Raw genomic sequence first — 23,244 nt, forward strand, 5'->3', positions numbered from 1 at the left:
AAAAAAAAAAAAAAAAAAAAAAAAATCTGTATTTAATATTGAAAAACTTGAGTTTATTTCATTGTACTGTGAAACAAAAGCTTTTGCTTCTTTATAGAATTTAATATCTATCAATTTTCAGAGAGAGAGTCATTTTTCAGTGATCTTTTGCCTATGACTTGATCCTTTCTCTGCGCAGAGGGGACGTAACTGAGTTTATGGTACAGAAGAAAAGATACTGCACTAGTGGAAGTAGTCTGCAGGGCAGACCACGGGATGTGGATAGGCAGTGCAGTGTCTCTGGGCTTTGCAGGCTCCCCGTTCAGCTGTGTGGACTGTTGTAGGCTGTTATGCTAGGCATGCAGAGGGTGTCTGAGTTGTTTCTTTGCTCCATGGTATTCAGCATTGATTCAGCCTTTGGTATAGTTTACTTTTTACATTTATTATTATAATTTTTTTGGTACTGGGGATCAAACTTGGGTCCTTGCGTTTGCAAGTCAGGCAGCAGGACTGCTCTGCTAAATCATCGGCCCTCTACATTTATTTTAAATGAACACATTACTTTTTCTGCTTTTTTAATGTGTTTCCACGTTATTGCTTATCATGTATTCTTAGATTTTTAAGGCATTAACTGAGTTAAAGCTTATAAATTGAGGAGACCCTTTGTTGCCTTGAACATTCCTTGTGAGAGTTCTGAAGAGTTAAGAGTGAAAAGTGAAGTTTGTTTACTACTGCTCTTATCATTATTTATTTATTTTGTTTATTTTGTGCCAGGGATGAGACTCAGGCCCTTTTGCTTCCAAGGCAGGCGGGAACACTGAGCTAAATCTCCAGTCCCCCTTGTTATTATTTTTTTATTAAGCAAGGTCTCTCTTCCCCTGTCCTGAGATGCAGGCTGTGCTCTACCTCTGAGTTGTGATGTAAGAATATAATGTATTTAGGAATCTCAAGCTAGGGAAGACAGGGTGGAATATTCTTGTTTAATAAGACTTTTTGGGTTATCTAATCCATTGATAATTTTTGAAATATTTGGCTGAATTTTATCAAGGTGGCTATTCTAGTGGAATCAGTTTGTTCATTGGCCTTCTGTGCATTTGTTAGAATCTTAGAGAATCTATCATTTTTGCAAGGATAGCTAAGGAGAGTTCCTCATATATTAAATTATTAGTGATCAGAATTTAACTGTAATTTGCAACTGGTTGACCATTTTTATCATTGTTATGTTAACAGAAACCAAAGAAACCACCACCTCCTACCAAAGGTCCAGGTATGTAAAAAAATGTATTATTCATTTTGTCTTTTTTCATGTTTTTATATTCTAAAATGAGACTGAGTCTAATGTAAACCATTAATTTTTGAAAACAAGGACAATATATATAAAATTGCCTGGCGTTATATAGAAACAATGTTCTCATGCATTATTATGCATCATTTTTTTAAAAGTCCAAATGATACAAAATTGATATCTTGAAGATATTTGGATACTTGAGTTATGTGCAATGTTGAATAAAATTGAGTTTAAAATTGTTTTAGAAAACAATATTGATTGGCTATTTAGTTATTTTAACTATTTATTTTTATTTGAACAAAACATTTCTTTATATAAAGTATTAGTAGTTTCCCACATTTTATTTTGAAAATGAAATACAGTGGAATCACATGTATGTAACTATACATATGATGTATATAAGCATCATTTTGCTGAAGCAAAAGCTTTGCAAATCAAAGTTCAAATGAAGACATTCTTCTAAATTCTCAGGCTTCACTGAGAATCAGAACCCAGCAGTCTTTCAGTCCTTTGCTTGTGCATTGTGCTATCCACACTCTCCATGTGATTGGCTCCCTGGATTTTATTTTATTTCACTCTTCACAGGTAGAGATCACTGGGTGCTCCTCTGGGTGTTGAGCATTCTTCTGGTGTTGTTAGTCCCTCCAGTCCTCCAAGCAGAACCCTTCACCTTTTTAAATAAAACTCACTTCTTAATGTCTCGTGCAAATACCAGCATTCTTTCAGAGGTCATGCTAAGGGTTATATGAGGCAGATGAGGTTTTTTAGTTTTTTAAACAGTTGAATAAATTATGGTACATCTGCAGGTGTCCTGAAGGATTAAATCTTACTTATTTTTTTTGGTACTGAACTCGGGTCCCTGCGCTTTCAAGGCAGGCGGTGGAACCACTGAGCTAAATAAATCCCCAGCCCTTAGGGTTAAATCTTAGAATGTGGCTATTTCTACAAGTTCTTTCTCTAAATTTCTGATTTTTATGTAAAAGTTTCAGTTCTTGAAAGATATATTATCTTCTAGAATAATCAAGCCTGAGCTCCCCCTTGTAATCAGCTTAAATGTTTGGTGACCTAATTCCAGGGCAAGGAAAGCATAAATTAAAAGTAATTTTTGTACAAGTTAGGATTATAGGCTTCTTGTAAAGCTGTACTATTTAATATGGCAGCAACTAGCTACATGGGTCTTTTAAATTTAATTAAAATTCTATAAAATACATAAAATCAGTTTCACAGTTGCAAAAGTCACTTTTCAAGTGCTTGTTAATCATATATTGAATAACACAAAAATAGAACATTTTCACCATCACAGAAAGTTCAGCTGGGATATGGTGTGGCAAAAGATGTAAACTCTGATTCCTAAGTTTGACAAAAAAGAAGTAAGATCACAGAATTTTAGGGTAATAGTGATGTTGGTAGGTCCCAGATTACAAATTGAGCTGAGTGATTCCGGCACATTATCCTTTCTCTTACACTGTGGTACCTCCTGATGTTGTTTTTAAACTATTGTTTACTTTTTAGTAGTATATTTATGTCTGTGCTCTAAAATTATTTTTTAAAATGTTCACTTTGTGGTTTTATACCTCTAGCTCCAAAGCCTGACATGTTAGCTGCAGAAAAGAAGCTTTTTCCTATAAAACCTGAAGAAAAAGGTGATACTGATTCCCCCTTTTCCCTAGTCCTTTCTTTCATTATTTTAAACAAATGTGGCTTTTTGCAATGGGTTGTTTATACCAATTTTTGGCAAATTTATACTTACTAATGTTTGGATCCTGGAAGGGAGTAGTTTATCAAGATTGATAGGAAATTAAGCTTACACTCATACCAATTCCAAATTACATTGTTTAAAAAAATTATTTCTTCAATAGGACATAGTACTTATTATAGTTATTTCAAATAATACAAGAAAACTAAGCTAAAGAACTGACTTGTATTGTTTTAATTGTGTTTCTTTTTTTTTGAGACAATCTCACTCTGAAATACAGGCTGGCTTTAAATTCACTATGTAGCCCAGGCTGGACTTGAACGCACAGTGATCCTCCTGCCTCAGCCTTCCGAGTGCTGGGATTATAGGCGTGCACCACCACACGTGGCTAGTTAAGCTAGTTGAGATGTTATGTGGCACTAGAGTTTCTACTGCATTTGGTTCTTTACATTACATTTGGAGAATATGATCTAGATTAAAATCTAGGTAATTTTCTGCTTATAGTAAAATTACATGTGGTTATTTTTTGAGGTAGAATACCACTGCTAAAAACGAATGTTGGGAGCATACTAATAAGTAGGCATTATTTGTTAATCAGAATGTTATTAGTGGTTTCTGTCCCCATCAAACTAAACATTTTTTTGTAGGTGGGTATTTGAGCAGGGTCTCACTGTGTAGTCCAGGCTGGCCTCAAACTCACAGCGATCCTCCTGTTTCAGCCTCCCGAGTGCAGGGACTATACAGCCTGTGCCACCATGCCTGACAAAGTAAAATTTTAAAACTATTTATGCTTATTAAAGTGTAACTTTTAAGCCAAGCATGGTGTTGCACACCTGTAATCCCAGCACTCAGGGGTCTGTGGCAGGATTGCTGTGAGTTTAAAGCCAGCCTGGGCTACCTAGTGAGATTCTGTCTCAAAACAAAAGTGTAACTTTGAACCCCTCCTCTTCCATCAGGTGTAATTTTAAACAATGCTTGCATACACAGGTATAGAAAATGAAAATTCATATCTGTCCTTGCCTCACACTTTCCCAGCCCAACAGAACTTTGAGAAATAGAAAATCTGAATAGTTTTGATTAGTAACTTATTGAATATTGTTTGATCACTAGATGAAAAATCACTGCTGGAACAGAAACCTAAACCAGCTGCTCCACAAGTCCCCCCCAAGAAGCCTACTCCACCCACCAAAGCCAACAGTTTGTTGAGATCTTCTGGTACAGTTTTCCCAAAGCGGCCTGAAAAACCAGTTCCTCCACCACCTCCTACAGCCAAGTAAGTCTGCCTAACTTTATTTAGCTCATTGACTTACATACCTTTGGCCCAAATGGCTCTATTACCTTTCTAAATCTCAAATTAATTCTTAATGAGTATTTGTTCTCTATACTTCCTCTGTAGATGACAGTAATTCTGTTAAATGTTAATCTTCTAATCTTACATTCAGAATATGTGAATACACTAACACTATTTTTACACTTCTGATTTATTGTGGTCAGTTTTAAGTTAGAGGTTTATGTGTAATGGAAAATTCTTATTTTACAGAATAGTAATCAATATTATGTTATAAAATCTTCAGTGTTAACAGTTATAACAGCACAACGTTAAAGATCACCATAGTATAAAAGTGCCATATTTCACATTCAGATGATTTTTGTGTATGTTTGTTTTTCTCATTTCAGAATTAATGGAGAAATTTCTACAATTTCATCGAAATTTGAAGCTGAGTCAGTATCAAAACCAAAGGTAGATTCTGAGCAGTTGCCAGTTAGACCAAAATCAGTAGACCTCGATTCATTTATAGCAAGAAGCTCTAAAGAAACAGGTAAGTCAGCATGGACAAAAGTAGTATGCTAAAGAATGTGGTCAGTATAGTTTTAGAAATGAAGATTGTATATCGGTAGATATAGAGGAAATTTGTTTGAAATTCAGTAGCTGTCACAGAAAAGTAAACTTGAAGATAAGTTGGGAGAATCTTTAAGTTTCTTCCTGGTCAGAGGATTCTTGCTTACCAGATAGCAAGTGATATAAGTTTTCATGGTGGTCAGAGGACTAAAACATATGTTGAAGAAGTCACCCTTGGATTATTCTATGCATTTATAGTGGAATGACAGATATGCCACTGTCCTCTATCGGGCAAGTATGAGTAGTTTCTTTGTTTTTTGTTTTGGTACTGGGGATTGAACTTGAGACTTTGCGCTTGCGAAGCAGGCAGTGGAACCACTGAGCTAAATCCCTGGCCCTGAGTAGTTTACTTTTATGAGTTTTAAGAAAAAGTGACTTAGACTTTCATTGCCAACACTAGTTATATTTGATAAGACTTTTTGAAAAAATTTCATTTAATCTAGAAATGCTCTTGTTTCCAGTACAGGGTATACTTTTTTTAATGGCTGTATGTATCAGTAGGGTTTACTTCTTTTGCTAAATGTTGTTTCTTCACATTATGATTAATTTTTCACCTTTGTCTAGTCTACATTTCTTTCTGATTTTTATACCCTGTTAGTTGTAGAATGAAAAACTTGATACAGAGGTATCTTAACATTCTCCCTGTTTAAAGTAGAACACAAACATTACGTTGAGGTAATGGTTATTATTTTGTGTGGTGCTTCCCATTTGTAGCTTTTTACATTTTTTGAAGCACTTTTTCATATATATTCTGTTTGCAGTAACTCTAGGAAATAGATGTTTTTTCCCCCAGTTCACCTAAACTGTAGAGACACATCAGATGTGCACAGTCACACAAGTCAAAAGAGACGTCTTTAAATTCTTTTATATAAAGTGCCCTCTGATACTCTTTTAAAAATCTTCAGTGTTAACATTTCATATTTATATTGAAACTTCAAAGTCATTTAGGTTCTTTTGGGGGTGGGTACTGTACAGTAAAATAATCTTATTTTGTTTTTCTTGCATCTTTTTAGTTTGCCAGTGCTAACTAAAAGCATGATGGGGCCACTGTTCACATGTTGCTCTGCCAGGCAGCTCTGAACCATCACCGGTGCATGCATGACCGTCCTGCACTGTTAGTGGTACAGGCCACCCAAAGGGACCGTCGTGCTTGTACCACTGGTGGTGCAAGCTGGCAGGGACATGTGAAGTTTGGCGTCTTTTTAGTTTTTTTATTGGATATTTCATATATCGGTTTGTCATATATTTGGGTCCTGCCTGCTGTCAGTGATGCCATACTCATTAATTTTTGAGAATTGAGATGTTGATTATAGTTTAGACAAAGTTATTGAAAAATATATAGTATGTTTTATCTGCTGAAAATTCAAATTACTGTTATACAAAGGTGAAAAAAAGTCAATCCCTTTTTAGAAAGGCTTTTTTTTTTTTTTTGTAGAGCTCGGTATTCTAAAATAGAATATTACCAGGTTTTTTGATTAAAATAGTAGTCAGAAACGTGTTTTCAAAATTGATAGTTGAAGAAAAGCAGATCATTTTTGCCCAGTTTTAACTCTGGAAACAAAAACTATTTATTGGTATTACAGTATTTTTTTGAATTTCCACAATTTTCTGTAATCTTTGTCAGAAAAACCTTAAATCTTGATGGAGTGCCTTTGGGAATGAAAAGAGTCTCATTTAGAACCCATGTTTTTCTGTTATTTTGTACATTTTCCAAGTCTCAAGGTAGTGGAAATATTTTTTAATATTTAGGTAAAACAGATTTTTCCTGTTTCAAAACTTGTTCCATGTACATGGACCAGCAAGCTTTGTTTGCTTTGCTACTTTTCTGGTAGAAATAATACACACATCAGTTTCTGACTGTTGGTGATAGGCGAGTCCTGTTATTTAATTTCGTGTTGGGATCCCTTTTTTCCTTATAGCCGTAGGGGTTATTTGGTACTCATACAAATGAAGAAGCTTTGTAGAACAGAGTTTAAAAACTAATTTCTAGTTTAATTATTTTTATTTAATAAGTAAGGAAATAATCTAGAGGTGCAACACTTGTACAAGTCAGAACCAGAACAGCAGAGTTCTAAGCTGCTGTCTTTTCTTCCACTTCTCCAGGCTGACTTTGATTCATCACATACGTACTCTGTCACGTTCAGAAAAGAGAAACTGAGAACTGAGTTTATGTTAGAGCAAGTATTTACTGAGCTCTTTTTACCTTCTCAATAGTGTTTTAGACACAGGTTATATGCTAAGAAAAAAGGCATAGTTACTGATATCAAATAGCTTCTGTCCTCTTTGTTTTAGTGTCTCCCTTATCCAAAATGCTCTTTTGAGTTGCTTTTGGAGTTTGGAATATTTGCATACATGTAGATGTCTTGAGCATGGTACCCAAGAGTAAACATGAAGTTCATATTTGAGAACAGCCTCAAATTTGGCATTAGGTTCAGGCATAGTTTATATTTTTTGGCTTAGTTTCAAGTTACACATTTTAAAAATAATGTATAAAACTGACCATTTTTCAGAAAGTTTAAAACACATGAAAACCTCTTAAGAGTTCCATTATTAGGTACAGTAATAATTTGAGGTGAAATGATACAGTGGAAAGTACACTAAATTTGCAGTTAAAAATATGGGTATTATTTATTAGATGACTGGTCCGAGATGAGTTGTCTAAATTTATTTTCTTTTGCTTAGCTAACAGTGGAATGATTTATTTTAGCTACTGTACCTAGTAGAATACTCAGCATTGACATTATTAAAAATGGTAATTTTCTTCTGCCTCTCACCCTGCTCCCTCTATTGTTAAATCCATTTCATTCTCTTTCTCCTTTATATCAAGGGTTATAACTGCCTGATGTTATTCTCATATAAAATTTTTCCTGTTTGTAAAGTTACATATAGGCATATATATAAAATAATAATATAAGTATGATTTCTGGCTTTTGTACATATAAGAAAGTCACTCAAAATACTCAAGTTGTTTTTTTTGTTTTTGTTTTTCCTAATGGCATGAAATAAGTTTCCCCACGTCATACATATGTGATATGGTGCTACAAATTTCAGAGCTTTTTAGGAATCATGTTTTAATTCTTTTCTCTTTTTTGAAATACTTCATCATATATTAAAATCTCATTGTCAGTACTGGTTAATTATAAATTTCATATGATCCAAATTTCTCTAAAATTGTAATTTTTCTGAGACGTAAAATTACTTTTATATTAGTTTGGAAATAATAGAAAACTTAGTAGTAAGATAGCTATCACATTGAGAAAGCTCAGTGATAAGGTCCCTTTTTAGTATTTTATCTCTTGATTGTTATATTTCTTCCAGAAAGAATTAATGATGGGGTTTTTCTAGAAAAATTCCTATTGAACAGTAGACACTGTAAAAGTGACCTTGCATTTAATCTAAACTAGGAATAAAGTTTCTAGTATTAGTTTTCTTTTTCACATTCTAGACTATCACATAAGACATTTGATTTTTATTCACAGTATATGTGTATGAGATATTTTGAAAGTTATATTGAACCAGATTTTCATTGTGAGATATTTTAAAAATTTGGCATAGTTTAATTTTGTGATATATTAGGATTAAAATGTACTCCTTTATTGTAATTGCTGTTATACACTGAAGACTAGTACTTGATTCCAAGGTGGTTTAATTTTAGTTACAAGTACATTGTGAGATGTTACCATATTGATTATAATTGTGGCCTCCTGCAGTGCTAAGCTGTGCTTTGAGAAACTGTCTGGTGTTGTTCATTGAATAAGAAAACAAGGCTTCTTTAAGCTCTATATTGAATATAATACTAGTGTTAATTTTTCCTTTTGAAAGACAAAGGAATAAATCTAAAGTCTAATACATATCTTATGTATGCTTAGTTAACCTGTGATAGCTATGATAGCTATATACTAAACATTGAAATGCTTCTAGAACTGTTCCTTTTCCTGCTTTGTAAAATAAATTTTTTGGTTTAGTCTTTTTTCTAGACATTCCTATCCTTGACTTTTCTTTCCAGATTTTGTTTCCTAGCCTGTTTGCCATGTTTTCCTTCTTTCGTGTCAGGAAATTATCCTACCCTTCTCCATTTTGGTAAGATAACAATTTATAAAAGAAGTCAAACTAGTATATTCAATATAAATAGGTGGTGCACACTGATTTTTTTCTTTGTAATTTTACCAAAAATGTACATGTTTGTCTGTCTATTCTAACCCTTTTGGTTTTCCATTTTAAAAGAAATGAAGTTCATTTTGGAAAATTAACTACACTTTAAAATATGCTTTGGATAAGAGATTTTTTTTTAAATTGACAACTTAAGAATGAGATTCTTTTCTCCCAAAATTGGATATTTCGCTTGGGTTAAAAAAATTCAATGTCTTCCCAGCAATACATAGAAGTATAAGTGCCTGGCAAGGTGACAGATGGGATTGTAAGACTTAAGTGATTGTCATACCTCTTGTGCCACGTGTATAGTGCAAACCCATTGTTAACATACTCAGGTAAATTTGGAAGCATTTAGAGCTGTCCTGAGTTCAGAATGTGCACTGTCCATTTTACTAACCTCATGACTTAAATGGAGAACCTGAGAGAGTTTTAGAATGGTAAAATTTTGTCATGGTATTGTAGCCCCAAACTGGACGTATGGAAGGCACTTACATGAACATGGTGTGTTTTGTAAATCTGCATTTTACTCACTCTTTTCTGTTTCATTTCTCTTAGTTTCTTCTGTGTTTTTGTTTGTTTCTTTTCTTTCTATAAGTTGCTTTAATATGCATTTGAAAATAATCTCTGTAGGTCAAAACAATTGGGTTTTAATTTTCAAAGTGTTTTTTTGTGGGTTATCAATTCACATTTATAAGTGTAAAAAGCAATTTTTAACCCTTGGAACTACAAGATATTTTTGATATGCCTTTTAAATACTGATTGTTTTCTTTAAGATGCTTACAGATAGAATAATACGTATGTAATATATATTTAAATGCAACCTTGAAATACTGATTGTTTTCTTTAAGGTATTTACAGATAGTATATATTTAAATGCAACCTCTTAGTTGGGCATGATGGTGTATGTCCGTAATCCAGCACTTAGGAGGCTGAGGCAGGCAGATAGCCTGGAACTTGAAAATGAGTTCTGAGTTCAAGACCAACCTGAACTACATAGCGAGAGCTTGTCTAAAAAAAAAAAAAAATCCCCAACCCATGTCATTTTCTTTTAGATTATATAATGCATTTTCCACTAATGTCACATTTATTTCTTATCATGGTTTGTCATATTTTATAATTTTAGACAACTATGAAAATATTTAAGTAAACATATTAGAGCATTCTGATGTAGTAGCTTAGTGGTTTAATCCAAGAGAGGACACACAAAGTAACCTATGAGGAAAAATTATTAGTCAACCAGTGCTTTCAGTTCATTATAAAACACACATTACCAAAGAGTGATACCTGTTCTTCTGCCTTACCTTCATGTTCTTTATTCCTTAAACTTTTCTTAAGTTACTTTGAATATGAAATTTGCTGAGTGATCTTTGAGAGTGACACTGAGAAATATCTTTGGTACTGGGGGTGAGCCAAGTGTCTTTTGCACTGTGCTACTTCCCCGGCCCTTTTACAATTTTGTGATGCGGTCTTGCTAAATTTCCCGGGCTGGGTTTGAACTTGTGATCTTCCTGTCTTAGCCTCTCAAAATGCTGGGGTTGTAGGTTTACAGAAACATGCCCAGTTTCCTTAGGTCTCTTTTTAAGGAACAGCAGCACAGTGAGAGGGGACATCTCGGTATCTAAATGTTACAGCCGTTTGGGCAAATGCTGATGTGAAGGATGAATCCAAGCCTAGAAGATTAGAAGAAAGATAACCTCCTGCCATGTGGGATGTTTTAGCTGTGTTTAATATTCCCACTTCACAGTGAGAGCTGCAGGAAGGTTATATTGACAAGAATTTACTGTGTATAAATATCTGAACTCAGAGCTGAAGAAGTTCCTGTAGCAAAAGTTTCCAGATATAAGGCAAGGCTGTGTATAAAACCTTATATATAACCCATTGTTAAAGAATATGAATTACCTTAATTAATTAAATTATTGGGTCTAAGATAAACTAGCCTTTGATGGAAGGGCAGCAAATTAATGATCTTTGTAGCATTTTCCCTAGTATTTGATTTAGCTTCAGCTTTGACTGTCTTACGATTTCTAACCGTGGTAATGTCTAAGCAGCGGTGCAGGAAGTCTGAATAGTTTGTGTCCCATCTGTAACATCTCTTATACACATGCCACATGAAATTGTGCTTTCACTTTACCTTGAGAATAGAAAGCAGCAGTGTTCTGCATGTAGTCGAGTTCTTCAGATGTGAATATTAGTCCATCACCTGAAGTTTAAAACACATTTTCCTTGGAAATCTTGGGTATGTTGTAATTAATTAGTAGTTTAAGTAAATTGTAGCTTTTAAAAAAAAATAAGAATTTAGTACAGTTTTATTTAATGCTTTTACAATTTATACTACAGAATCATCTTGCAGTGTATTTTTGCTGACATCTCAGTCTCTGCTGGAAACAACCTTTCCATAAAAATCTTGTACTATAAAATGTTTCAGGTAAATAGGATTTTTTTTTTAAAAAGGGGGTGTTGTTTCCAAATGCATATGAAAAGCACAGATCAACTTGTGAGCCCTTCACAGTAGTGATACTCTTTTAATTTATAGTTTGTTCAAAAGCCAGAAATATTGTTTTTGCCTTTTAAAAGGCGCAGTTATCTCTTAGTAGATAATATTTATTTCTGTTCTTAGATGTTGTAAATTTTGATGACATAGCCTCCTCAGAGAACTTGTTACATCTCACTGCAAACAGACCGAAGATGCCTGGACGCAGGCTGCCGGGCCGCTTCAATGGTGGACATTCTGTGAGTTATACTTACAGCACTGAGGGTCCAGCAAAAGGAGCGGGGGAGAGGGCTCAGAGCCACACCTGGGTTTAAAAATCCTGAAGACAGCTGTTATACTTTCATGGCAAATGCTAGCATTTAAGGAAATACAAGGAAAGAGATAACCATTTCAGTGCAGGGCCTGGAGAGGAAGTGTACAGAAGCAGAGCTAAGGAGTTGGCCTGAGAAGCCTGTTTAATCTACATGTGCAGCAGTGATGATTGGGTCTGAGTAGTAGATACTCACTTTTGGAAAGAGTGACCCCCCTCCATTGTTAGTGCTATTGTAGTATTTGTATCTAAGTCATTCTATTCATTGCCTGGGATATGGGCCATATTTTAGTATTACCTTATGAGCTCTTAATGCATTATGGTGCTTTTAATAGCTAAGTGGAGAAAATTTTGTTGCTGTTAAGCAAGCTGTTTTTGCCTTTAAGCTACGCGAATATGTTACTCAGCTTGAAATAATATAATATCCTATAACAGTAATGGGATATCAGGAATAATGGTAGGTTAAAACAAAGTGGTAAAACTTATTTGCTTTATCATCCAAATGATTACTACAGTTTCCTTCTTTGGTCTGTTCTCTCTCTGATTTCTAAAAAATCATTTAGCCACCTCACAGCCTAGAAAAAACCTTGAAGTTACCAAAAGACGATGATAGTGCCAACCTAAAGCCATCCGAATTCAAAAAGGACATGTGCTTCTCTTCAAAGGTAAGGTGAATTGCATGCTGAGATTTCTGTAGTTTCTAGGATGCTTTGTGAACATTACAGAGAAATTAGATAATTGGAAATAACTGATTTGGAAATAAGGGAATAAGGTAATTCCTGCTGAGAAATTTGAGTTTTGTTTTGTTTTGTTTTGTTTTGTTTTTATACCGGGGATCAAACTCAGAACCTTACACTTGCAAGGCAGGTGGTGGAACCACTGGGCTAAATCCCCAGCCCGAAATTTGTGTTCTTTTTTTTTTTTTTTTTTTTTTTTTTAAATGGTACCAGGGATTGAACTCAGGCCTTTGCACTTGCGAGGCAGGTGGTAGAACCACTGAGCTAAATCCCTGGCCCTGACATTTGTGTTCTTAAATTTAAGTCACATTATTCTCTTTAGATCTGTTTCAGAAGATTTTATATTATTTTAAATGAGTATATTACATATTTCATAGTTTTGAAGACGTAGGTGTATGTCTCCTCTGAAGTTAATTAGTTTACATAATGATTTTAACCACACCCCTCAACAAAAAGGAGTCCCACATCTACTATGGAGTGGCAAGAATAATGGGCTGTCTGTGTTTGAAGCCAGGGGGACCTTCTTGAGGGGAATTAATGGCAGTGAGTCTTACTGTAATAAATTTTTTCTAATTTAAACATTCTCTGTATATTTTGATCATCCCTTGTGCTCAGGAAGATCATGTTTCTTCCTAAGTTAGTCTTCAGTTTCGTTCCAGGACTCTTGTCTACTTTCCCACTTTATCAAATGTGCTTAATTTGATTCTCTTAAGCTGTCAGCAGTCTGTTGAAGTCTTACTAAAATGATTTTCTGTTATTTTAGTGAAACACCGAAAAAGTTACAGGCTGTGGACTCATTTTAATGCCTCTTCCATGAATTTCTTAAATATAGATGCTCCACTAGGCAGAATCCATAAAATAAATCTGATGAACACTTTTATTTGTTCCTTAAAAATTTTTTTCCACACTGTTGATTGCAGATTTGTTGTTTGTCTCATAGTTTTCCCAATTATGAACATCAGACTAATTTTTCAATTTCTAAATTCCCCATTTATCATCATGTACAGGTTGAGTAGCCCTTATGTGAAATGTTTGGGACCAGAAGTGTTTCAAATTTCAGATTTTGTGGGGTGTTGAAGTGTATTTGCATATATACACTGAGGTTTTCTATGGAATGGGACTCAAGAGTAACCACAAAATACATTTGTTTCACATACTCTACTTCTACATAGCATGAAGGTGATGGTGTACAGTGTTTTTAGTTTGCCTTGATTTTACCTGGGGTCAAGCATGGGAGTTTCTATTTATGGCTTCATGATGCTGCTCGAGTTTTGGATTTTTGAGCATTTTTGATTTCCAATTTTCAGATAAGTGATACTTAATCTGTATTTATGTTTATTTTGTTATAAATGCTTTTGGACTTAAATACAATAAATATAAATACAAATAAAATCAGAAAAACTTGATTACATTTTCAGCCCTCTGTGCACCTTTCAACACCTTCAAATGCTTCTCAAGCCAGTTCAGCTGGTTTCCTCACTCCATTAGAAATCAAAGCTAAAGTGGAAACAGATGATGGGAAAAAAAATTCTGTGGATGAACTTCGAGCTCAGATTATTGAATTGATGTGCATTGTTGAAGCACTGAGAAAGGATCATGGGTAAGTAGTCCTCTTTACTCCTGTCAGCATATTTAGTACACACATAAAGAATTCTTTCACACTCTGCCATAATCGTCTGATTTGCCAGTCTCTGGTATGTGTAAGTAAGTTTTCAAAGAAATCTTTAACATTTAATTTGACAAAAAACTTGGATTGGAAATCTTGTTCCAATAGTTCAGTAGAAAATGTTCATATATACCTATATGTTTAGGGTAGAAATGTTTTGGTCTGACAAAGAATTAATTAGGCTTGAAAATATTAAGAAAACTGTGTTGTATTTTAGTTTTAGTGTACATCTGTACACACAGTCAAACTTAGCTACCTTGGAGACTTTGATCATTATCTCTGCTAGGGTTAAGTTGAATATATAATAAATGAGTTGAGATAGATGACCTCTAAAGCCTTTAACTTTGAAAATTTTTGATATGGGATATGGTAGGATGTACCTAATTGGAGTTAGGGACTTCTTAGAGCTAAAATAAATTGAAAAGATTGCCTACTGTCCTTTTAAATGAGCAAATACAGATTTGGAAAAATAAAGCTATTTACTTATAATTATGTAATCCTTAAATGACAGCTAAAACTCGACCTCATTATCTTATTATCTATTTTTTCAGAGCTCTTTTCTATAATTAGAAGTATTTGAATTTTAAAATATGGCATTTTCAGGATAACCCTGCAGGAGCCCTATAGGAACACAGATCAGAGAGAAGCTCCTCTGACTGACCTGTGGGTGAGGATGCTCTCCTTTCGTGGCAACTTGGCCTCCGAAAGGATTTCTTGGAACAGGATATGAAATTCACACCCAGAGGCCATGATTCCTAACAGCCCAGTTTTAACCATTTCTTCCTCAATGAGCCATTGGTGTGGGAGTCTTTATAAAAAAAACCATACTGAAATTATCCATATGAAATATTTGTAGTTTGTCAAACATTTTTAGAAATGTTTCTTAGATGGAAACAGAAGAATGTATTTTGAATAACACTTATACTTACAGTGTATATTATATGTATACTTACAATGTATATTATATGCATTATATATATTATCGATATAATATGTGTATTATAAATGCAGAATTTGTTATTTGATACATGATATGTCTTTCTTGAGTCCTTCAGTTTATTGTGTTGAATTTTTTCGGGAGATTTTGAAGTATACATATTAGAGATAATAAGCTCATTCCTTAGTAAATATTTATTGAGTACCACCTATATACCAGGTAGAGAACTCTCCTCTTTTACACCTGTGATACCAGTGTGCTATTTTAAAAATGTTTTTTATTAGTGCCTATTAATTATACAGAATTTAGGATTTCATTGTGGTATTTTCATATATGCATATAACATACTTTTATCATATATCCCCCTGTTGCATTCCCTCATTCCTTTCCTCTTGTCAAATAACAACCTGCTATCTACTTCATTTCTCCTACTTCATGGGAAAACATGTGACACTAGTCTTTCTGAATTTGGCCTATTTTGTTAGTATGATGATCCTTAGTTCCATCTGTTTTCCTGCAAATGACATAATTTTATTCTTTATGGCTAAATAACACTCCTTTGTGTATATATTCCAACATGAAGGACTTAACGGTAATCTATCTATTCTTTATTTTTAGGAAAGAACTGGAAAAACTGAGAAAAGATTTGGAAGAAGAGAAGGCACTGAGAAGCAATCTAGAGGTAATGTATTTCTCCCAGCATCGAGCTATTTAGACGGCGTGCGCCCCCAACGGTGTGACTGCTTTCGCTGTGGGCAGGCTGTCCTGCTTCAGTGAGACACGCCCTGGGCAGTAGCACTTCATAAATCTCTTGTTGACTCGCTGTCACATTGTATTGATTAAAGAGTTTTTGAACACTTCACTCTCCTGGGAAGTGTGTGAATCATAACATATTTACTTGTAAATAAAATAAAAATGCCCATTGCCTCTTAAGAGTGTGTGGTTCTTCTTTGATCTATAGTTGTCTTTTTAGCTGCAGTTAAGTTAACTTTTTCTCTCTGTCTTTTTCCTGTCCTGTCCTCCCTCATAGGCCCTGCCTCCCATTTCTCTCTGAGCAGTAACTTCATCTTTATTCTCTGGTGCTGATGACCGTTAATTTCACCTATTTCCTTTATATTCCTTAACTTTCTTTTTCTCTTCATTTTGTCTCCATTTGTGTTTGTTGTTCTTTATATAGCAGAAAGTTGGGTCCTGCCTCTTTCCAAGACTCCTGCTGTTCCCAGTTACAGCATTTGTGCCTTCTCTCCTTTGGCCTTGCCTTTCGGCTTCACCTCATAGAGCAGGAGACCGTCTGGGACTGGGGTGCAGCGTTGAGCCCCTGCTGCAATGTGCAGTCCTGACTGTCTTTAGTTCTGAACTGTGTGCATTATCTTGCTTGGTATACGTGCTATTCCAGTCAGAAAGGTGAGGAGATGAGAGTTCGGAGTGGGTAAGTCACAGCAGTGGAGCTAGAGTTATGTAACATTTGTACCGGAAGCTGCCAGAGGTCAGTCTTTGCTTGTAGGCTTTGTTACAGTGTGGACTTGGAGAAGTCACTTAACCTGGCTAATCTTTAGCTTTCTGCGTTGAGATAGTATGTGAAGGTGCTTTGTAAATTAGCAAAACTCCATTTTTACTCTCATATCTGACAAGTTATTTTGGGGATACACCTTTTATTCTTTTATATGAAAATACTCTTAATTTTCTCTTTGTGAGAAACAAAAGCCATCTTTCCCATCTGTCTACCCTGTTGATCTACTTTGTTTTCTCTTTTTATTTGTGGTTCATTTACTACCCAAAATAAAAAGAAATAATCTCCCATCCACACATCAAAAAATAAAATACCGCCCCCCCAAAAAAAAACCCTGCATTTGAGTCTCAAATGCTTTGCCTTCAGTTCAGTGTTTAACTTTTTTCATTTGTGATTAGGCTTCCTGCTGCCGCTCTGTTGTCCCCACTCCACCTTTTGCAGTAGTCTCGTTGATGTTGCCACCCTGCCAGAGGTTTGTCATTGTTTTGCGATGCTGTGTTCCCTGGGTCCAGCTTCTCTTCCCTTTGTGTTTGTTGTAACTGAATATCGTGTTCTGTCGCTGCTGTCCTGTGCCCCTCTGTGTGCTCACTTTCCGAGCTCTTTTGCACCAGGGAATCTCATGATGAGCAGTGCATCTCCCTGTAATCTAGCTCTTGTTTTCTCTGTTTCTGTCCCATGTGTCTAGCTGTTCCTTTCCCTAAATGTTCCATTGTAAATTCATTGTGCTTCCAGTTTATCATTGTCCTCTCCTGCTCTTTTGATTTTTTTCTTTGTGTTGAAGGTGTCTGTTACCTTGCTAATCACACACAGGTGATACTTCTCATCTCTTCTGATTTCATTCACTTTCAGTCCTGTTTGCTTTATCTCTTAACTTTTACCTTTTTCATTCACACTTTTTTTTTTTTCTGATGTTCTTTGTCTTCCACTTGGCTTGTTTGAATTTCATTCTTATCTCAGATCAGTCTCTCTTGGCTTAGGTACTTTCAAGAGTCTGGTAATTCTTTGTGAGTAGAGTTCAAACTCTCAAATTGGATGTGAGTTCTTACCTTACTCCGGTCACGCTTTATCTTTGTGCCTGAACATTGGACACCTCTGGAGTCTGCTCTTCCTATATTGCCCTTGATGTCTTTGCCTTGTTTTCCAGTGCTTATTTCTGTGTTCTTCAGAATTGGCTCCCAAGAGCTCCCTTCGCCGCACTGGTTCTCTTCCTCTGATTAAAATATAGCTTTAGTTTTCTCTCACATTCATGTCTCTAGTTTTTATAGAGATGTGTCAGTAGTAACTTTCTGTCTTCTCACAGCTTTGTCTTTATTTTGCTCCTTAGATTACAGGAAGGTTTGCAGTGAGATCGTGTCTGCTTCATCTTTTCTGTAACTCCTAGCATAGTACTTCATGCATTTCAGATAACAGCTAATAAATTGTTGAATTAGTCAGTGTTGGAGGAAGCATGTTTTAAATATATCCTAAATTCCCAGGGTGTTGCTTGGTAGAAATTGAGAAATTTAAGTGTTTCTGAACTTTTTAATGTTTTATACGTGACATGTTCATATTCGTACATGAAAATGGTAAATAATAGGAGCTAATAGTGTCAAATTTGCATATATGATTTAATTTATCATGAAAATCAGGACGGAAGGCAAATGAATTATTTCTTTAAACTCATTTTTCCAAAGTTCTCAGTTATTGGATGCCCACTGATTGGTATATTTTTTCCTCTACTAGGCATATATTTGTAAAAGCACATTTAATGCATTGAAGTTTCAGGATCATATATATAGTTAGGAGAAGTGATGTTTGTCTGGAGGTATAATGTTAGCATCACACAGTATTAAATTATACTGGGCAGGGATAAAAGATGACTAAGAAGGAACAGTGAACATTGCTAGAAGAGAGAGTAGCAATGTAAGTATTTGCCTCATAACTATATTTGTCAGAAATCCAAGTTTGTAAGGAATATTACTGACTTTACATGTAGGATTTTTTTTTTAAATTTTTTATTCCTTATGTACTGGCTTTGAGGTAGGATGAGGATTGTAGGAGGAGGATTCTTAATTTGTGGCCAGGCTGAGCTACATAGCAAGCCCATCTCAAAGAAACAAAATTTGGTATGATTAATGTGTCTTTGGAAAAAAGAATACTAGTATATTAGGTGGATGATTTAAAGGTATTTTATCAGAATGGAGGTTGGAAACTGATGCTTGTTCCAGTCAAGTGCTGCTAAGATATTTAGCTCATGATCATATTAAAAAAATATCAGGAAAGATCCTCGGATCAATAAGCCATTCGTGGATATTTAGAATTCCTGAGGAGATTGTGAGCGTATCAGAATTATGCTTTCTGACTTTGGCAAAGTCTCCTGATTTAGTGAGGAACGGTTTGTCAGGTGTATTGTCTTTTGCATGGCCGTCTGGAGACAGCAGGGCCTGCACATATGCACACACAGTGAAAGGTCAAGAGCATTATGGTTATGACGTTCCTACACCGGGAAGAAAGGCAGTACAGAAGTGGGGCTTTGTTGGCCTAGACCAGGGATGGTGAACCTTTCAGAGACTGAGTGCCCAAACCTGCAACCCAAACCCACTTACTTATCGCAAAGTGTCAATACTGCATTTAGACTTGAATACTGAGATTTTAGGTTAGAAAAAAGAACTGTTATCCGATGCTTGGCTGCTGGGGTGACCTGGCTTGCATGCCAACAGAGAGGGCACTGTGCCGTATATTCGCCACCACTGACCTAGACCTTCCTGCTAGAACCCTGTGTCAGGTGCTCATGTGGAAACATGGCATGCTGTTTAAGATCTTTAGTGGTAGTGCTTTCATGTGTAAATATATGGGAAAGTGAAATAGTTCCCAGTAGTTATTGTGAAATTTTCTTTTTTCAAAAGTTCCTTAATTTTAAATTTCTGTTAAGGGAAGGATGTCCTCTGCTATGCTTAAAAATACTTCCATCACGTTGGCTAAATCTAGATATATTCCCAGGCTTTAACGATAATTACTTTAGTGTCTACTCTTTACAGATGAGAAATTTGAACCAGGTCATGTTACGTGATTGAATATTGTCACATAGGTTAGTGAAGAGCATGAAAACAACTGGTCCGTTATTCCCTTTTCTGTTCCATACTGCCTCCTCTGATTATTCGGATGTATGTTTCTTAATTTGGTTTTGAGGGTTCTCTCGTTCTTTGCAGGTGTAATTTTCTTAACAATCCTTGTTTCACATGCTCACGTTACTCGTTAACATTGTTCTCGCTGAAAGAATTGCAGTTCTTGTTACTGCCATTAGGGCCTTGCATTGGGACGTTTCCTGTTTGTTCAACAGTTGTATCACCTCAGTTGGAAATTAGAATTTAGATCTGGAAATCAGAACCTAGAGGCTTAAAAAAAGTATGATCACATGTTAATGACATAGGGTAAAATAAAGGAAATTTACTCAACAAGACACTTCACCTGTTGATCAATTAATGTTTTTATGTTTTAGGTGGAAATAGAGAAGCTAAAAAAGGCTGTCTTATCTTCTTGAGGTGGCATCGACCCAGTGTGTTAATGCTCGAAGGAAGGATTCAGAGGCAACACTATGACTTGGACTTTAAAACAACTGACTGCGACTTTAAAACATCAAATGCTGGTGTTGTGATATAGAAATACAAGTATATGAACTATAATGTCTATTGAAAAGTTAAGGGGAGGGTAAAATTTTTATATATATATATTTTGTTTTGCCAATATGAAATGAAAAGAGGCCTTATTTCTTACTGTGCTGGGATTGCAAACATTTTTGTTTGTTTGCTTGAAAATACTACTGAGTCTGTATAAAAAGGAAAGAAAATTCATAATAGTTTTTTATTGAAACGTGTATTATTTTTAAAGAGATCTATACTATAAATATGGTGATATCTTTCCAAATAATCTGTAAGATAAACTATTTGAGAGGGGGGACAAATTAGCTTTATAGTAACTATAATCACTACTTTCCCCATAATACATAAGGGATATAAACTATGTGTGTACATATATACATATATACATATATATATATTTTTACTTTAAGCTTCTTATCCAGGATGACACTGTTGTGCCCATTTGTCTGCAGTGCTGTTTATATTTTGGGTGATGAAATCGGAGTTTCCTAGTTATAAACTAGATTACTCACCCAAGCATATCATAATAACTAATGAAATAATTTAAAAATTTCAACTTTTAAAGTATTTTCTATTGCTGCACTATAGGATTCATAAAAGGAGTTTGATTAAATGTATTGGGTTGTTCGACATATTTGGGAAAATGATGAGCTTTATTTTAAATTCATTAGATCTAAGGAGTCTAAAAATGTCCATTTAACCCTTTACTTGTACGTAGAAACTGCGGCACATAAGGAATGTGCAGACACAGCCTCCTTGCTGTACTTTTCCGCTTCCCTTGCAGTCTCACACAGTGCTCATCTCACTGTCTGGTGGTGTAGTTCTTCTTCGCTCCTTCCTGTTGCTTTTCCTGGTTCTTCATAATGGCCATGTTAGGAAACAACCCCCCCCCCCAGCTCCTCACAGCCTCACGGTGAGGTTTCCTGGTGGGCACTTGTCACCATGTGAATACTCAGGTTTTTACCGTGTGTAATGTATCTAGTACCCACACTGACTCTTGGAGAGATGTTGGACTGTAATTTAGGTAAAAACTTTAGAAAAAGGGTTAGGTGTCATTACAGTTTACTTAAAACAAATACACTTGACTGTATTAAAAAGACATCTTCACAGGTGTATTTAATGAATTTCCAGTTTCTTCAGAGTCACCCATGAACAGTTGAACATATTAAAATGTATTGGTGGGTGCTATGTCTAAAACATGAGTTTATTACAAATTCAAAAATTTGAAATTTCATTATCTACAGAACAGTTAAATTTTAAGAAATGTATAGCAGGAGTGTCAGGGTTTGAGTACCGGTTATCATGCTTCCAGCTTTTGTTTTAAGCTACTAAACAAATATTTCTCCTTTATGTTTTACTCTCAAAACACAGGAATTTTGTGTAAATGAAATTTTGTCATGTTTCAAATAAAAGACAGTTAAAATAGAAAATAATGGAAATGCCCATACCCAATTACTCTCTGTATATATTCCCAACTTTTGGGGCTTTGGGGGAAAGCTAATTGTGCTTTGAATATGTACGTTTTAACTATTTATAGCTTGGGGACTTCTCCAGTGAGATCACTACTGAATAAAATTACTCTCTTCTGTTTTATTTTTAAATGACCAATTGAATATTTCCGTCTTGTTAAAGAAATTAGATCTTTTAATAAGTCATCAGAAGAAGTGAGGACTTCATTCTCCATCTCTCTTACTGGAAGATCTACTCAGTCAGCCCTCCCCACCTAATATGTGGTAAGGGAAGGTTCCAGCAGATTGTTGGCTTTTTTTTTTTTCTGTCGTTTTTGTATTCGTACTCCATGAAACCAAGGCGACAGTGAGTCTTGACATAGAAGCTTCTGCTTGCCTGCTGTTCAGCCAGAATAGACGAGTTACGGAAGTTCTTTATATTTTTCTGCCCTTTATAAAAAGCAAGCCAAGCATGCTCAAATTTAAAGAAGAAAATTTCTTTAGTGTAGCAAATATTGCAGTATTTGCTCTTGATATAACTTGTTACTGTTTCTAAGGTTCATATCACAAAATGATAACTATAGCCTTTACTGGGAACAAATCATTAGTTTTGCTCCTACTTGAGAGTATAAATAACAGACTAAAAGTGTCCAGCACAGAACTGTCGTTGCCAAATTAGTAGTGAATGTATGGTTGAGGTTTCCTATTTCTTTGAAACATAATATTACTAATTGTATTTCAGTTTTTTGTTGTTTTTCTGTTTTGGGTGTGTTTGTGACCACCAAGCTTCTGTTTTCTTGTAAAGCTGTTACCTCTAAGAATTTTGCAGGACTTTGCTGAAGATGCACAGAGAGGAGAGGCCTTGTGTAACAGATTTCTCTTTTTATGCTTTTTAGTGTGATCACAAAGGAAAAAATCCAAGTGCTTTGTAGGGTTTTTTTGAGAAATATTTTGTGCTTGCATTTAAACCTGAAATGTATGAGCAGAATAAGACAATCAGTGAAAATCAGAAATGAGAAGTGTTATAATTTAATGGCCTTATTTTGCAGTGGGAATAAAATGACCAAGTGCAATGACTCAATAAAATCATCTTGTAAAAGTTGCTGCTATGAATATTTTTAGCTATAAAATTTTATTCTTATTTTAGACTGACTTGACATCAATAATTCATGTAATACAGTTGATGTGGTAACATTCCAAAAAAACTCATATACATACATACATATATATGTGTGTGTGTGTATACATACATACATACATACATATATGTATATGTATATATATGTGGGGTATTCAAGATAGTGTACTCACTGAGTTGTTTACAGGAGCTATAAAGAAACAAAAGCAAAAAGACAGCATACTCTCCCTCAAAGAAAAATGAATAAAAAAGAATTGTATTGCCAGTTGTGTCTTTATTGGTTATTCTTCATTAATTTCAGCATATGCTTAGAGTATGAAAATTGTATTACTTTGATTTTTCCAAACAAAAGAA

At 34.9% G+C, this 23,244-nt stretch overlaps 1 protein-coding gene across 1 annotated transcript in view; it reads left to right on the forward strand.

Annotated features, from left to right (window-relative positions):
• Window positions 1-21,905, forward strand: part of Cd2ap (CD2 associated protein) — an 89,271-nt gene extending 67,366 nt beyond the window's left edge. Inside the window, exons 10-18 of the mRNA XM_010617816.1 lie at window positions 1,210-1,246; window positions 2,848-2,910; window positions 4,074-4,236; window positions 4,641-4,783; window positions 11,633-11,745; window positions 12,380-12,481; window positions 13,972-14,153; window positions 15,775-15,838; window positions 20,145-21,905. Of these exons, the coding sequence (XP_010616118.1) occupies window positions 1,210-1,246; window positions 2,848-2,910; window positions 4,074-4,236; window positions 4,641-4,783; window positions 11,633-11,745; window positions 12,380-12,481; window positions 13,972-14,153; window positions 15,775-15,838; window positions 20,145-20,186 (909 nt within the window). The 3' untranslated portion in view covers window positions 20,187-21,905. The remainder of the gene's footprint in view (window positions 1-1,209; window positions 1,247-2,847; window positions 2,911-4,073; window positions 4,237-4,640; window positions 4,784-11,632; window positions 11,746-12,379; window positions 12,482-13,971; window positions 14,154-15,774; window positions 15,839-20,144) is intronic.
• The last annotated feature ends 1,339 nt before the right edge of the window (window positions 21,906-23,244 follow it).

The sequence above is a fragment of the Fukomys damarensis genome, unplaced genomic scaffold (genome assembly GCF_012274545.1).
Source record: "Fukomys damarensis isolate Sample0158 unplaced genomic scaffold, DMR_v1.0_HiC HiC_scaffold_20, whole genome shotgun sequence".
NCBI lineage: Eukaryota > Metazoa > Chordata > Mammalia > Rodentia > Bathyergidae > Fukomys > Fukomys damarensis.